At 52.6% G+C, this 16013-nt stretch overlaps 1 protein-coding gene across 20 annotated transcripts in view; it reads right to left on the reverse strand.

The window, feature by feature from the left end:
- Positions 1-11229: 11229 nt before the first annotated feature.
- The window catches only part of BIN1 (bridging integrator 1), a 51953-nt gene continuing 47169 nt past the window's right edge, over positions 11230-16013 (reverse strand). For 9 of the 20 annotated variants that reach the window (XM_032479191.1, XM_032479189.1, XM_032479193.1 and 6 more), the window contains 5 exons: positions 15012-15119; positions 14184-14273; positions 13859-13969; positions 13465-13566; positions 11230-11877 (listed from right to left, as the gene is read on the reverse strand). In XM_032479191.1, coding sequence (XP_032335082.1) covers positions 11770-11877; positions 13465-13566; positions 13859-13969; positions 14184-14273; positions 15012-15119 — 519 coding nt within the window. In that variant the 3' untranslated portion in view covers positions 11230-11769. The remainder of the gene's footprint in view (positions 11878-13464; positions 13567-13858; positions 13970-14183; positions 14274-15011; positions 15120-16013) is intronic. The other 11 variants (XM_032479198.1, XM_032479195.1, XM_032479205.1 and 8 more) reach the window with 3 other exon arrangements.

A 16013-nucleotide genomic window follows, 5' to 3' on the forward strand; every position in this document is an offset into this window, starting at 1 on the left:
TTGGTTTTGTTTTGTTTGCAAGCTTTCAAGAATCTCCCTAAAATTGGAACTATCGCTCTCCTTCTGCAGTTTTCTTTTGGGGGCAGAGTGTGGTGGGCATCGTTTTTGAGATGAGGCCGAATCAGTCTCCATCATGCTTGCCTGTTCATTTCCCCCTGCGTAAGCCATCAGGTGACTACCCTTTATCCATTCTCTGCCAGTGGGCATGTAGAGTGTTGCCATTTTTTATCCATATGCAATGCACTACATATTTTGTGCAGGTCTGAGGTCCTACGTGTTGAGTGAAGCAGCCTCGAATGGAAAGCTGGCGTTGTTTTTAACGGCTGAACAGTTCACAGCTGGGCAGGAAAGGAAACCTTTCATCTGATTTTCACTGACCCTCCTCCCCCCACCCCCGGAAATCAGAGGCTCTTCCTTAGTTCCCTCAAGTTTTCACGGAAATGGAGTTATTGTCATCGTTTCCGTGAGAAGCTGTCCTCTTCTTTCCCGGGATATGACTGGACTGTGCACTTGGGATGTCAGACTTGAGGACAATTCCTATTTAATCAAGTCCGACCAGCCACCTCAGAGACAGTCAAGACCACGGAGCCCTCCAAGCAGAACGTGCCGTCCCAGCTCCCAGGTGGTGAGAAGGGTCCCTTCCTGCAGGCCAGGAGTGCCCGCCCATCCGAGAAGCTTTGAGAAGAAACTATCTGATCCAGTGGTAACAGTTCCTTGGGTTCTGTTTCCCAGCAAACAAGAGCAGCTTTTAAAATTCCAGGCTGAGGAGGGAGGGTATAGCTCAGTGGTAGAGCACATGCTTAGCATGCATGAGGTTCTGGGTTAAAAAAAAAAAAATCCAGGCTGTGACTCATATGAAAACTCCCCACAGAAACCCACCTGCACTGTTGGTGGGAAGGTAGTTTGGTGCAGCCACTATGGAAAACTGTATGGAGATTCCTTAAAAAACTAAACTGAATATATAACTGAATTACCATGCTTGTACACCAGAAACTAACACAATATTGTAAATAAAATATACTTCATTTTTTTTAAAAAAAAGAATAGAATTCCCCAAAGAAGCTGATTCCAGAGCCTTGGCGATGCCTCACTGGTACACCGCAAACTCAAGGAGGACTGTAAGCCAGTGAACCTTCTGACAGCACCCACGTAAATAATCAGGCCAAACCTAACGAGCCCCGGAATTCTGCGATCAAGAGTAATTTGGGGTGATCATCGTGGCCCCGGAGGAGAGAGAGGAAGACTAGTAAAGAAAAATTGCCACAGGCTTTATTGAGCTCCCCCCAAAAAATTACTGAGTGTTCCTTTGATGGAATTCTGGGTGTCACCTAGGGGGTGTCTGATTGTAAGAGGTGCCTGCCTGTGACCTGTGACCATCTAGGGCTGCAGCTCTGTGGACGCTGAGGTCGCTCATGCAAGGCTGGCAGATAGACATCCGACTCCCACGCACGGGTGCACACGAATCTGGTTTGGGAAAGACTGAATCTCTGTGACCCTGGTTCCCAGTTAAACTGCCTGTCAGTGGCTCAGTGGTCCCTCACAGACTGACTAAATAAAACGTGTTGCTTTTTCCTTTGTGTGATGCGTATGCACATATGTATGTATGATTATACCTTTTTAAAAAATACCCTGTAGTGGGGAAGGGGAGAGTAGATCTCAGTGGCAGAGCGTGTGCTTAGCAGTCACGAGGTCCTGGGTTCAATCCCCAGCACCTCCATGAAATAAATAAATAAATGAACAAACAAACAAACAAACCTACTTAATTACCTCCCCTGCCAATAAATAAATAAATCTTTAAAAATATATTCTGTAGTCCTTCTTAGTTCAGGCAACAATGCTGTGAGTGTTGTCACTGCTATTTGACAGGAGACAATCTGAGGCTCAAGGTAACACCCCACCATGGAGGCCAGATGCATGGAGCCTGGAGTCGGGCTCTGAACGCCACCACCTTCCAGGGGCCTGAATGCAACCCAAAGTCTACCCTGTCATTGCCCCGGGCCCCTGCCCCTTCTGGAATCACCCTTTCCTTTGCTCCCAAGTACAACGGCCCTCTGTCCCTTCCTACTTATTCTGAACAGTTCAGACCCTGCCCTGTCTCCTAGGGCCTCTGCAGGGCCAAGGGCTGGGCAGGGAGCAGGCCCTTTTCTCCATATCCTGCTCTCCGTGTCTCCTCCTACTTGGTTTCCTCAACCTCAAATTTGACACCCGGAAGATTTAGGATCAGAGGTGGGATTTTCAGCCCAGCCCGGAATTAAACACAAATTGAATATTAGTCTTCAGTGTCTTACAGACTCACGCGTTCCCTGCCAGGGATGTTCTGGCAGCTGGGTCCTTCCGCCTGTCTTTCCTGCCATCCTCTGGGTCCCACCCCTCCAGACTCCTCCCCACTCATTCTCCATCCTCCCCATCTGAGATCCTCACATCCTCCTTCCTCCTCCCCTATAGGCAGAGGGAAAGTCCCTTCTCCTGCAGAACAATTCGCCTCTGTGGCTCCTCCCATCCAGGCTGGGAGAAGGGAAGAGGAATCACCGTTAGAACCCAACATGATCTATTTTTTTTTTTTAATTGAAGAATAGTCAGTTACAATGTGTCGGTTTCTGGTGTACAGCATGATGTTTCAGTCATACATATACATACATATATTCGTTTTCATATTCTTTTTCATTATAGGTTACTACAAGATATTGAATATAATTCCCTGTGCTCTACAGTAGAAATTTTTTTTCCTATTTTATATACAGTAGTTAGTATCTGCAAATCTCGAACTCCCAATTTATCCCTTCCCACCCCCTCTCCCCACTCCTCCTGTAACCATAAGTTTGTTTGCTATGTCTGTAAGTCTGTTTCTGTTTTGTAGATGAGTTCATTAGTGCCTTCTAAGTGAAGTGAGCCAGAAAGAGAAAGAAAAAGACCATATGATATCACTCATATGTGGAATCCAACATGATCTTTAAGGTATTTTTTTTTCCCAGCAAATGATCTTTTTTCTCATTTAGCAGAACTTTTTTGCCTCTTCCCAGAATGGATTAAACCATTCTAACTTAAGCTGTAGCCCAACTTTTCAAACAGAAATGGCTTTCTTCTTATTACACAAAAAATCGAATTCCCTAACAAGAGATGATAAACTTCAAGCACAGTTTGCTTCCAAGGTGGCGGGAAGATACTCTGAGAGAGGAAATCCTGGAATGTGCCAAGCAGCAGCAGTCTTTTGTTGGAAGGAGGAACAAATGTGAGAAGCCCAGTATTTTGAAAGATAAATGTTCACTTAGATGAACAGTTGGCTCAAAAAAGGATGGACACACATTTTAAAATGTAACCCTTGCCTTAGAATCTCACAGTCTCTCCAGAAATTCTTGTGAACAAAATAGAGAAAGATTGGCCGCAGGACAATAAGGGGGGAGGGGTCAGACTGGGAACACCAGCATCCGGAGGAGAGCATCCGCAGAGCGTGAGTCTATGCCGTGCACCTCGGGGCTCTGAGGGTGGCTGGTTGTGTGGCGTTCCGCAATTTTATCATCATCCACCCCCGACTTAACTGTGAGGAAGCTGGGTTCCAGGCTTCTAAGGGGACTGAGGGAGGTCCCCCCTTGGGAAGTGCTCCTGCCCCTCCGTTTGTCCACTGCCCTGGGCACCAGGCATCGCCCATGTTTGGACCCAGGCTGAGATGAACAGAAGTCATCGAGGGCTAACCCATCTTGGCCATGGTGACAAACGCTACCAGGGAAAGCATGGCCAAGAGAATCGCCAGCCTGCCCTCGAGTTTTGAAAACCACAGTCCAAAACAGGCAAACACGAAACAGGTTCCCTGGCTGGGGTGATGGGAGTGTGACTCATTTATGCCAATTTTAGTGAACAGTGCCCTGTGGCCTCTGCAACAGCAGTGGTGGCCCTGTGACAGGGACCAAGCAGAGCCTGGGGGCACCTGGACCCCAAGCTGGAGCCTGGAGCCAGGCGTGCAGGGTCACACAGGGTGGGTGGCATAGAGAGGGGGCCGGGAGCCAGATCCTGATGGGTCTGGACAAGTGATTTGGGTTGGAGACTCCTGGGGGTTTTAAACGTGAGAGCAGTTTGGTCAGAGATGAGTGTCTGAAAAATTGCCCTGGCATCTCTGGTCCATCCACTCCAGGTCTGGACCAGAGGGCGATGCCACAGAGGCAGCCGGATGGGCCGGGACACTCACTTCACATTCCTGCAGGAGGAGGCGACAGGCCCGAACTAGGAAGAGGCAGGGGCCGATTCAGACCTTTAAGAGGCCAGAGGAACTGGTGATAGACACAAGAGCACAGAGCAACCAGGATGGCTTCCAGGAACAGACACCCTCACAGATGGACAGCTTGCTTCATTCCAGGCTGAGAAGGGGGCAGGGAGCTTTCTCTTTTTTTTTTTTTTTTTTTTTTCAGCTTAGGAAAATGAGCTTTTTTTTAACATTTTTTATTGATTTATAATCATTTTACAATGTTGTGTCAAATTCCAGTGTTCAGCATAATTTTTCAGTCATTCATGGACATATACACACTCATTGTCACATTTTTTTCTCTGTGAGTTATCATAACATTTTGTGTATATTTCCCTGTGCTATTCAGTGTAATCTTTTTTATCTATTCTACAATTTTGAAATCCCAGTCTATCCCTTCCCGCCCTCCACCCCCCTGGCAACCACAAGTCTGTATTCTCTGTCTGTGAGTCTATTTCTGTCCTGTATTTACGCTTTGTTTTTGTTTGTTTGTTTGTTTTTGTTTTTGTTTTTTAGATTCCACATATGAGTGATATCATATGGTATTTTTCTTTCTCTTTTTGGCTTACTTCACTTAGAATGACATTCTCCAGGAGCATCCATGTTGCTGCAAATGGCATTATGTTGTCGGTTTTTATGGCTGAGTAGTATTCCATTGTATAAATATACCACCTCTTCTTTATCCAGTCACCTGTTGATGGACATTTAGGCTGTTTCCGTGTTTTGGCTATTGTAAATAGTGCTGCTATGAACATTGGGGTGCAGGTGTCATCCTGAAGTAGACTTCCTTCTGGATACAAGCCCAGGAGTGGGATTCCTGGGTCATATCGTAAGTCTATTCTAGTCTTTTGAGGAATCTCCACACTGTTTTCCATAGTGGCTGCACCATACTGCATTCCCACCAGCAGTGTAGGAGGGTTCCCCTTTCTCCACAGCCTCTCCAGCATTTGTCAACTGTGGATTTTTGAATGACGGCCATTCTGACTGGTGTGAGGTGATACCTTATTGTAGTTTTGATTTGCATTTCTCTGATAATTAGTGATATTGAGCATTTTTTCATGTGCTTTTTGATCATTTGTATGTCTTCCTTGGAGAATTGCTTGTTTAGGTCTTCTGCCCATTTTTGGATTGGGTTGTTTATTTTTTTCTTATTGAGTCGTATGAGCTGCTTATATATTCTGGAGATTAAGCCTTTGTCAGTTTCACTTGCAAAAATTTTTTCCCATTCTGTGGGTTTTCTTCTTGTTTTACTTCTGGTTTCCTTTGCTGTGCAGAAGCTTGTAAGTTTCATTAGGTCCCATTTGTTTATTCTTGCTTTTATTTCTTCTAGGAGAAAATTTTTGAAATGTATGTCAGATAATGTTTTGCCTATGTTTTCCTCTAGGAGGTTTATTGTATCTTGTCTTATGTTTAAGTCTTTAATCCATTTTGAGTTGATTTTTGTATATGGTGTAAGGGAGTGTTCTAGCTTCATTGTTTTACATGCTGCTGTCCAGTTTTCCCAACACCATTTGCTGAAGAGACTGTCTTTATTCCATTGTATATTCTTGCCTCCTTTGTCGAAGATGAGTTGACCAAAAGTTTGTGGGTTCATTTCTGGGCTCTCTATTCTGTTCCATTGGTCTATATGTCTGTTTTGGTACCAATACCATGCTGTCTTGATGACTGTAGCTCTATAGTATTGTCTGAAGTCTGGGAGAGTTATTCCTCCAGCCTCTTTCTTTCTCTTCAGTAATGCTTTGGCAATTCTAGGTCTTTGATGGTTCCATATAAATTTTATTATGATTTGTTCTAGTTCTGTGAAATATGTCCTGGGTAATTGGATAGGGATTGCATTAAATCTGTAGATTGCCTTGGGCAGTGTGACCATTTTAACAATATTGATTCTTCCAATCCAAGAGCATGGAATATCTTTCCATTTTTTAAAGTCTTCTTTAATTTCCTTCATCAATGGTTTATAGTTTTCTGTGTATAATTCTTTCACCTCCTTGGTTAGATTTATTCCCAGATATTTTATTACTTTGGGTGCTATTTTAAAGGGGATTGTTTCTTTACTTTCTTTTTCTGTTGATTTATCGTTAGTGTAAAGAAATGCAACTGATTTTTGAAGGTTAATTTTGTAACCTGCTACCTTGCTGAATTCTTCAATCAGCTCTAGTAGCTTTTGTGTGGACCTTTTAGGGTTTTCTATATATAGTAACATGTCATCAGCATATAATGACACTTTTACCTCTTCTTTTCCAATTTGGATCCCTTTTATTTCTTTCTCTTGCCTGACTGCTGTGGTAGGACTTCCAGGACTATGTTGAATAGGAGTGGTGATAGTGGGCATCCTTGTCTTGAGGGACCTTTCTCTTAAGAAGGCTTTGACATTTTTGGAAAGGATGCCCTCCCTCATCTCAAGTCAAGAGGACACCCAGAGCTGCAAGGAAGGCTGAGTGATTCCAGTGGTGCTCACTGGTGCCATGAACAAATCAGAGCTGAGTTAGGGCAGTGGAGTGTCAGGTGAGAAGGACCAGGCAGCTTCGAGGGGAGGCCCCAGATTTGACAAGCCCAGCTTAGAGGGGCCAGGGGCCTCAGAGAAGTTGGGAAGTTAGAGCCCCCTCCTTGGGTAATGACACTAGCCTGAAGACGTAAATTCAGGGCTGCCAGTTCATGATGAAGGATGACCTTCCAAAAATTTCCCAGCCCATCCTGTGACTCTGCCTCATAGACTCACCAAAATAAGAATGGGGTGTCAACAGATGACTGGATAGAGAAGTTGTGGTATTCGTATACAGTGGAATACTACTCAGCCATAAAAAATGAAATAATACCATTTGCAGCAACTTGGATGGACCTAGAGATTATCATATTAGGTGCAGTAAAAAAATTTTCTTTTAGACAAATAAAAATATCATATGATATCATTTATTTGTGGAATCTAAAAAAAAAAGACACAAATGAACTTATTTACAAAACAGAAAAAGACTCACAGACATAGAAAACAAACTTATGGTTACCAAAGGGGAAAGGGGAGGAGGGATAAACTGGGAGTTTGAGATTTGCAGATACTAAATACTGTACATAAAATAGGTAAACAACAAGTTTCTACTGTGTAGCACAGGGAACTATATTTAATATCTTGTAGTAACCTATAATGAGAAAGAATACGAAAACAAATATATGTATGACTGAACTATTATGCTGTACGCCAGAAACTGGCACAACACTGCAAAATAGCTATATTTCAATTTAAAAAAAAAAGGGAAACCCCCCCAAAAAAGAAGGGTGTCTCATCAGGCTTGCAAAGAAGGACCCCCACGGCCTTAGCTCTGGGTTGGTCTCTGCTTGTGAAACTTGGCCCACCCACCATATGCAGAACCTCTGCCCACCCTGGGATTCCGAGACTGGACGTCCATCTCTGCCACGGGGCGGTGGCCTTGGCTGGTGGGGAGGGGGCTGTCTCTTCTCTGCATCTGTAATCAGGGCTGTCAGGAAGGCAGCTTCCTTGCTCATTCATCGTTAATCATCCTTTTTCACTACACTGAGATGGGCTTTCCCAGTGATTGGCTCGTCCTCACCACCAGAGCTGGGCCTGAGATGCCATTGGCAGCGGCCAGCCCATGTCCCCTGGCGACTCACAGCGGGCCCTCCCCTCTGGGGACCAAGAGCGGACTAGGCAGGGCAGTCCTCTGGATCCAGTCCAGCCTTACTGGCCACAGACAGCTTCTTGTCTTCTTCCCTCTTCCTGATGCTGGCGGTCAGGGGTCCCCCCGGCCCCTCTCCCTCATCAGACATAAGCTCTCCAGGTGCCCTCATATCTTCCCTGGCCAGCCTCCACCCCCCTGCCCCTCAGCCTCAGCCTGTCCCCTGAGCCCCCCGCAGGTCCCTCCAAGCCCATGACCTCTCCCCTAGACTCTCCGACTCTCCCACCTGCAGACTCTGCCTGACATGGGCCTCCAGCTCCTCTAAAGGCTGGGCGGAGACGCCCCATCCCGTGTGAAGCCGGGTGGCAGCCGCTGCTTACCTCCAGAGCTTTGGACTCACCACCGCGACAGCACCTGCTCTGGTCCTAAGTGTTCCTGTCTGCTTTTCCCCAAACTGTGAGCACATCGGGGCAGGAGCCACATGGGACTCATCTCCTAATCTCGGGGCCTGTGTGAGAAACGTGAGCACGTGGGTGAGTGGATGAATGAACAGGGGTTGGATGCCCCGGACCCTGGATCTAGGCAGACACAGCTGAACCCCCAGCCACACAAGTCTCCGGGAGACTCGGGATGTCACAGTCTGCCCTGTCGCCAGTGGTGGGACGGGCTCTGGGACCTGGGGGGAGGGGTGGGGGCTGTCAGGTGAACATTACTCCTGGAGCACAGAGGAACAGACACTGACCTTGAGATCAGCCCTGATAGATTGGACGGCGTGACTAAAGCCAGGGTCTCCCAAGTGTCACACACTCACACACACACCCCCCTCCATCCAGCCACGTACCCTGTTCTCATTCATGGCCCTTTGTGGAAGCCACCGTGGGAGTGCACATTCTCTGGCTTGAAAAACTAGGATCATCCCTCTTCTTAGAAGCTGTACCCAAATAATTTTTTTAATTGACGTATAGTTGATTTACAATTTGTGTTAGTTTCCAGTGCACAGCAAAGCAATCAGTTATGCATATATATTCTTTTTCATTATAAGCTATTACAAGATATTGAATATAGTTCCCTGTGCTCTACAGTAGGACCTTGTTGTTTATTTTGGATATAGTACTGCATGTCTGCTAATCCCAGACTTCTAATTCAACCCTCCTCTGCTCCTTTCCCCACTGGTAACCATAAGTTTGTTTTCTAGGTCTGTGAGTCTGTTTCTGTTTTGTAAATAAGTTCATTTGTGTCCTTTTTTTAGATTCCACGTACAGGTGATTATCATATAATATTTGTCTTTCTCTGTCTGACTTCACTTAGTATGATCATCCCTAGGTCCATCCATGTTGTTACAAATGGCATTTCTTTCCTTTTTATGGCTGAGTAGTATTCCATTGTATATATACATCACATCTTTATCCAGTCATCTGTTGATATTTAGGTTGCTTCCACGTCTTAGCTACTGTAAACAGTGCTGCTATGAACATTGAGGTGCGTGTATCTTTTTGAATTAGCGTTTCCTCTGGAATATCCAAATTTTTGTTCAAGTGTCTACTCCCCACCACCCCTCAGCCCAGCCCCACCTCCATTTCTAGGCCTTTTAAGTTTGGGGTCAACCCAGAGGCCCCAGCCCTTGTCACCTCAGACACTGAAGATGCCCAACCAAGCTTGCCAAGCCAATGAACCCAATATTTGTCACGATGTCCCTGCACAGAGCATGGCGTTTGGGGTAGCTGAGGTGACAGGTGTGAATACTTAAATTCCCAGAGGCAGAGATGAGTGTCTCCAGGCCAGTGAAACCAAGAGGAGTCAGGCCAGTGTGGTCCCAAAATCCAACCAAGAAGGAAGAGCGGGAGGCCAGCCAGCAGGCTGGACAGTGTCCGAGTCACCGTGGAAGACCTTGAGGGCTGGCAGGAGGGAGGGGAGACTTGGGGTGGGGGTTCCTTGGGAGAAGCTGGGACAGCTGTGGCCTTGGGTATGGGGTGGGTGCCATGAGCACTAACGAGGTGTGAGCTGCCCGGCTCTGAATTTGCTCAGACAGGCACAGACCTGGTAGTGCCCCAGCTCGCAGACACTCAGGGCCACTCCAGACACTCGAGCCAGCTGCTCATCTACGTGGTGGGGGGTAATGCTCCTGGGTCCTCCCACTGGGAGCTGTCTCTGTAGGGCCGGTTCCTCCCAACTCCCACAAGGAGCTCCTGGCAGGTCCCACCCCTGGCATACAGAGCAGGGCTTTTCCCGCCAAATTACCCCCGCTGCAGGGGGCAGGACCCCCTTCAGGGTCAGGGGCTGAAGTTCACAACCACCAGCTGGTCCATCTTTGAATCTCATATTGTAAGAAATCTAATGCAAATGTTTTCTCCTGAATCACATCTTTAAATTTCCTTCACAAAATAGAATGGACGATCTCGTGTTTGCCCCATGGCTCCAGCCCACAACCCCAGGGACCCCAGGGCACTCACACCCTACTTTTGGAAGTTCAGTGGAGCTGGCCGGGTCTGGGCTTCAAGCTGGGCTCCACCAGCCATGAGCTATGTGGCCTTGGGTAAGAAAATTAACCTGTCAACATGGAACTAAGGAAGGGAGGGAGGAAGGACTGTCCTGTTCTTTGCTCAGAAATTTTGGTTGGCAGAGCCAGTACTCAGCCACAGGACAAGGCCGCCACAGTGACAATCCTGCCCCCTGAGGCAAAGCTTGGGGGTTTTCTTCTCAAATAAACCTGAGAATCTGACCTTCATCCCCTTCGCAGACTTTTACTGTAGGTCAGACTTATGCAGAGATGGACCCCTTCCACCTGGAAGTCCGGGCTGGCCCCATCCAGGAAGGACCCAGGCCACCTGCCACTCAGACAGGACTGAAGACCAGGCTGTGTGGCGGAGGGTGGGGGGAGGGGGGCCTTCACGCTGGAGAGGAAGGCCGATGGGAAGAAGGGGGAGCTGCCCCCCCAGGCCAGCAGCCCAGGTCCAGCCCCTGCTCCTGTCCCACCACTCACCAGCAAGCCACCAAAACTCCCTGGGCCTCAGGTTCCTCATCGGCGAGAGGCAGCTCTGGGACTGCCCCCGCCCCGAGTTCTCACCCGTATTGAATAACGTCACTGAGGCGCACCCAGCGGATGGCGGGGCACAGGGCTGGGTCTCCCAAGCAGCCGCCCGTGTAAACGTCAGAGGCAGGGGCCTAAGCTGGGTTGGGTCTGGGCCCAGGAAAACTCAGAAGGCGGCGGCGGTCACTCACCAGCCAGGGAGGCCAAGACTGGAGCCTCGTGCCCCCAGCACCTGCCCAGGGCAGAGGGCCTGCAGGGGACTGTCTGGACAAAAGCACAGATCATCTGGCTCCACCGCAGAGCAGACAGACGTGGAGAGAGAAAAACACATACACACGTTTCCTGAGAGCTTTCATTGGGTATTTTTGTTTGTTTGTTTTGTGTTGTTGTGAACACTAAGATTTATTTTTCAAACAGCACACAGACGGTCTGCGGGGCGGAGCCAGGCCAGGCTGGTCTCTGGGGAGATGGGACCCCACCCTCAGCAGCTGCCAGGAACAGAGGACCCCGGCCCGGGGCGCGGCCCAACCTCAGGCAAGCGCGGTGGCCCCCCAGGCCCTGCCGGTGGCCAGGCACTTTTGCAGCGACGGCGACACCCACGGGCACAGGCAGGGAGGCGGCCAGGAACTCAACTAGGGGACACAGCAGCTTCTGGAACACTGGTGATGCCGCCGGGCTCGCCGGAACCAGGCTCTTTGGAAAAACCACTTCGTCTTTGGGAGAAGAACCTCTCGGCTCAGTTCTCCCCCTCCATTTCCCTTTGCTTTTCAAACGTTTAAAAACAAAAACGAGGGGGAAGAAAAACAAAAACAAACAAAAAAAAAAGAAACACACATTTTTCCGGAAAAGGTGTTGCTCTGCACGCGCCCCCGCGGGCCTCACTGCACGCGCTCGGTGAAGTTCTCGGGGAAGACACCCCGGCATTTCTCCAGCTCCCGGTGCTGGTTCCAGTCGCTCTCCTTCACACCCATGAGCCAGCCTTCATCCTGCGGGAGCATGGGACGGGGATGGGGAGGGAGAGGGGTGCTCCCGCCCATCGGCAGTGTTCTGTCCCACCCCCCCTTAAAGGACGCCTCCTCCAGGCAGCACTCCTGTTGTTCACCTGAGACCAAACCAGCCCACCGGGGAGCCATCCCACCCTTCAGCAGGTGGATTTAATAACTCTTTGTCATTTGGTAAGTCCTCTTCACTGTAGAACGTGGCCTGACAGCAGCCCTGGTCTGAACATGTTTAAACAACCCCTCCATTCCCCTGGCAAGGAGCTCCCCATGTCTTGTGCCCACAGAGGACGCATCACTGAGGATGGCAGCTGTCCTTCCGGCCTTCCACGAACAATGACAGAAAGCTCTGCAGGGCACTGGCCACGTGAAAGTTTCTGGAGTGACTGAGGCCAACCCACCAAGCCCTCCGAGTCAAATGGGCCCTTTGCTTTAATACTGACCCCGCACAGGGGTCATCTCCCCAGGCCCCAATGCCCTCCCTGGCCCCTACCCTGACCCCTGGGCCTGCAGTGACCATACACCCAGTCTGGAGCTGCGGCCATCGCCGCCTGGGCAGCTGGGACCCACCTGGGTCTTTACTCCATTCTGCACCTGCCTAGTCCCAGACCCTACTGTGTCCTATCTGAGCGGCTTCTACCCACCCCAGGTGACTCCCACTGCGTGCTGGGGGCCAGGATTCTGCTGAAAACCCCACCCAGCCTGAGGCTGGTCCACTGGGGTGATCAGTGGGGGTTTGGGAGAATCAGCGGATTCAGGACCAGGAAGCCCTAGTCACACAAACCTCCCACCCACTGTGGCCTCAGTAAGTACCCAGGACGCCGCACCCAGGCTGGCCTGGTCCCAAACCCAGCCCTCCTCCCACCCTCAGCCACTCTGACAATTACGTCACAGGAACCTGTAGAGGATTAGACAGATCAGAGTCCCAGCAGGCCCCTGGGCCCTACGGCTGCCACCTGCATATCGCATGGGCACCCCCACCACACCAGCTGCACCCCACAAACAAGAGCTCCTGCTGAGGGGCCTCCGTGACCGGAATGAAGCAGTCCAGACTGAGGGAGCGGTCCTGTCCCGGCTCTGCACTGGCCCCAGGCTCAGCAGAGTCCACTCTGAGGACACCCACTAACAAGGAGAGGCCCTAGCAGGAGGAGGGTCTGGAGGACCAGCTGGGGACAGGGCTAGGGGCTTAGGGGTCCCAGAGCCCATGGTCCTTGTGGACTGAGCAGGGCTGGCCTTGGGGCGGCGTGCGGGACCCACGTGGGGCCAACAGGAGCCCAACAGGAGGGGGAGGCTGCAGGGTAGGGGCTCAGGGAGCAGTGAGCCTGGGTTCATGTCCTGGGAGGAGGGCCCTGGGGGGCAGGGAAGGGAGAAGGGGGTACAGAAAGTTTAGAGAGGCAGGCAGAGCCTGAGGGGGGCGGCGGAGACCCGGAGGGGATGGCAAAGTGGGAGCCAGAGCCGGGCAAAGGGAAGGGAGGGAGAGAGGCAGGAGGGGGAGATGACCGGAGGGTCATGGATGGAGGGGAGGGGTGGAGCGCCGCTGCTGGCCGCGCCACCCGGCCCCAGGCCCGGCCTCACCTGCTCCTCTGGGTTCTGAAACGGGATCACCAGCACCACGTCCCCAGCCTTGAGCTGCAGCTCGTCCGTGTCGGTGGCTGTGTAGTCGTGCTGGGCCTGCACCTGCAGAGGGTGGGAAGAGCTCAGCACCCCTCCCTCTGCGCCCTTGAATCCACATGCAGCCCCGCCCAGGGCACCAGGCCCAACATGGCGACGCGGTGGCCCAGGAGCAGGTGAGAGCAGCAGACCCAGAGCAGGGCTCAGACATCGCCTCGCCCACTGGGCAGCAGGGGTGGACGGGGTGGACTCTGTGGGCCGACCACCTAGCCTCAGGCCAGGGTCCTCATCTATAGAGGGGGCCCCCATCTGATGATGGAGGTGGTCAGAGGCTGGGTGTCAGCAAGCCCCAGCTCACCTTGAACATGAACCCTGGGGGCAGGTCCAAGCGCCCGGCCCCACTGCCGCCCTCCACGGCGCCGTTCACAGTGCCTGAGAAGGTCTCCACCACCACTGCCGGGAGTGAGCTCTGCGGGTGGGACAATGGGTCAGCGAGGGCGGGAAGGGGTCCTGGAGAGCGGGGGCGCGCGGGCAGAGAGGGGGGTGTCTGTGCCTGAGGCCAGACCAGCCTGCCTCCAGGTTCCTTGACAGGAACCGTGACCTGAACCAGCACAGAGCAGGACACGGGGCGGGAAGCCGCGGGCGGCGGGAGGGAAAGACAGGGCCGAGTCCTGCCGTCTTACGGAGGCTGCTTCACTGGCTGCCGTCTCCCCGGGCTCCTGGGCTCCAGCCGCAGGGTGGGTCCCCCCCGCCACCTCCGAAGCCTCTGCTGGCTGCAACACAAATGCCAGTGGGGGGTCAACATGGGCCAGGGCACTGGGGCCAGGACCCAGGACAAGGAGAGGTGCCCAGAGCTGTCCAGGGCCTCTGCCCAGCACGGGGGGCCCCTCCAAAGGCCCTGGCACAGGGAGCAGCTGGAGAAGTGCTGGCAGCAGGGGATGTGCTGCTGAGAACCCAGTTCAGGGCCTGGCTGCCACCCCTGCGTCCCCCTTGCAGCCCCTGCCCTCTGAGCCTGGGCCCTGGCCAAGCCTCAGCTCCCCGCCACCCGCCTGGCTGGCCGGCCCCTCACAGGCTGCTCCTCTGGGGAGGGCCCAGGCAAGGCAAAGGCGGGCTGCCCCGGGCCAGCACCAGAACTCAGCCACTCCCGAGGTCTGGGAGCAGTCACTCCACCCTCCTGGTCCCCACTTCCTCATCTGGAAAAGGAGGAAGTGTCTAGGTGAGGCCAAAGATTGAAAGAGAATTCTGGAAAGTACCCACCGTAAGCAGGAGGTGCTCTAACTGCTCCTCCTGCCCACGTGGGAGGCCGGAGCTGGGAGGCCGGGGTGGAGCTGGCGAGTGGGCGAGGGGCTGGCCTGACCTGAGCCGCCCCCCGGGGCCTCCAGGCTCAGGGCCCTCACCTCACCCTCAGTCCCACGGTGGTCCTGTCCGTCCTGTGCCCCCTCCTCGGGGCTCCTCCTCCATGCTACACCCCCAGAGGCAGGGGCAGGTGAGGGGCTGGTGGGGGCACTTACTTGGGCAGGCCCCGGCTCAGCCGTCTGGCTGGGCCAGGCCACAGCAAAGGTGCCCTCGGCAGCGCTGGGCTCCCTGGAAGGCAGGCTGCCAGCTGGACTCTCTGTGGGCTAGGGACGGGCCGCCGGGGAGAACAGGGCAAGAGGGGTGGGGGCCGGGGGGGGTGTTGGGTGGGGGCACGAGACAGGAGAAGACAGTCGTGAGCGGCCCAGGTTGGCAGAGGGGAGCATCTGGGGGCCTGCGGCCGGCAGTCTGGCCAGAGCCCCAAAGAGGACAGATGAAGACCCCCTGGAGGGACACATACCCCCACCTCCTCGCTTCTACCACTGCCAAGGGGACAGGAGGTGCACACCTGTCGCATGCAGCCCAGCAGTTCAGCACCAGCGAAAATCTGCTCATGAAAACAGATCTGCCTGCCTGGCCCCCAGTGACACCTCCTGGAGCTGAGAGCCCCGCGGCCTGGACTGCTGGCCCTATCACGCCAGCCCCTCCTGTTCCTGCAGGGGCTGTGTCACCAGTTGTAGGGCAAGTCCCCCATCCTCCTTGAGCCTCCAGGTGACAATGACACTCCTCTGGGAGGCACCTGGCCTTGCTCTGCCTCTCTGCTTCTAGAACCATGCCGCCCTCCCTTTTGTCCCAGCAGCTCCCGGAGGCCACTGCCCGGTGGGGTCTCCACCCCTAGAAAGCTGCTCAAGGACACGGACCCTCCACCCCGAGGCCACCTGCCCACAGGCCTCAGCCTGGCAGGGGGACACCCTATCCAGCCTGAGGGACCAGCTGGTCACCATCTAGGGCCACTCACAAGCCCTGACCCTGGGCCGTAACACGGAGGACTCTTCTCATGTTAAAACGAGGAGCCCCTGCCCCATGGGGCCTGGCTGCAGGCACACGGTCTCCCAGTGGGAGCAATGGAGCAGCTGGAGACGCGGGCACCCAGGCCAGCTGCCTGTGTGCATGGGCACAGCCGTGCACGCACAGTGGCCTGGCTAGTGCAGGACCCAGCC

The sequence above is a fragment of the Camelus ferus genome, chromosome 5 (assembly GCF_009834535.1).
Source record: "Camelus ferus isolate YT-003-E chromosome 5, BCGSAC_Cfer_1.0, whole genome shotgun sequence".
Taxonomy (NCBI): domain Eukaryota; kingdom Metazoa; phylum Chordata; class Mammalia; order Artiodactyla; family Camelidae; genus Camelus; species Camelus ferus.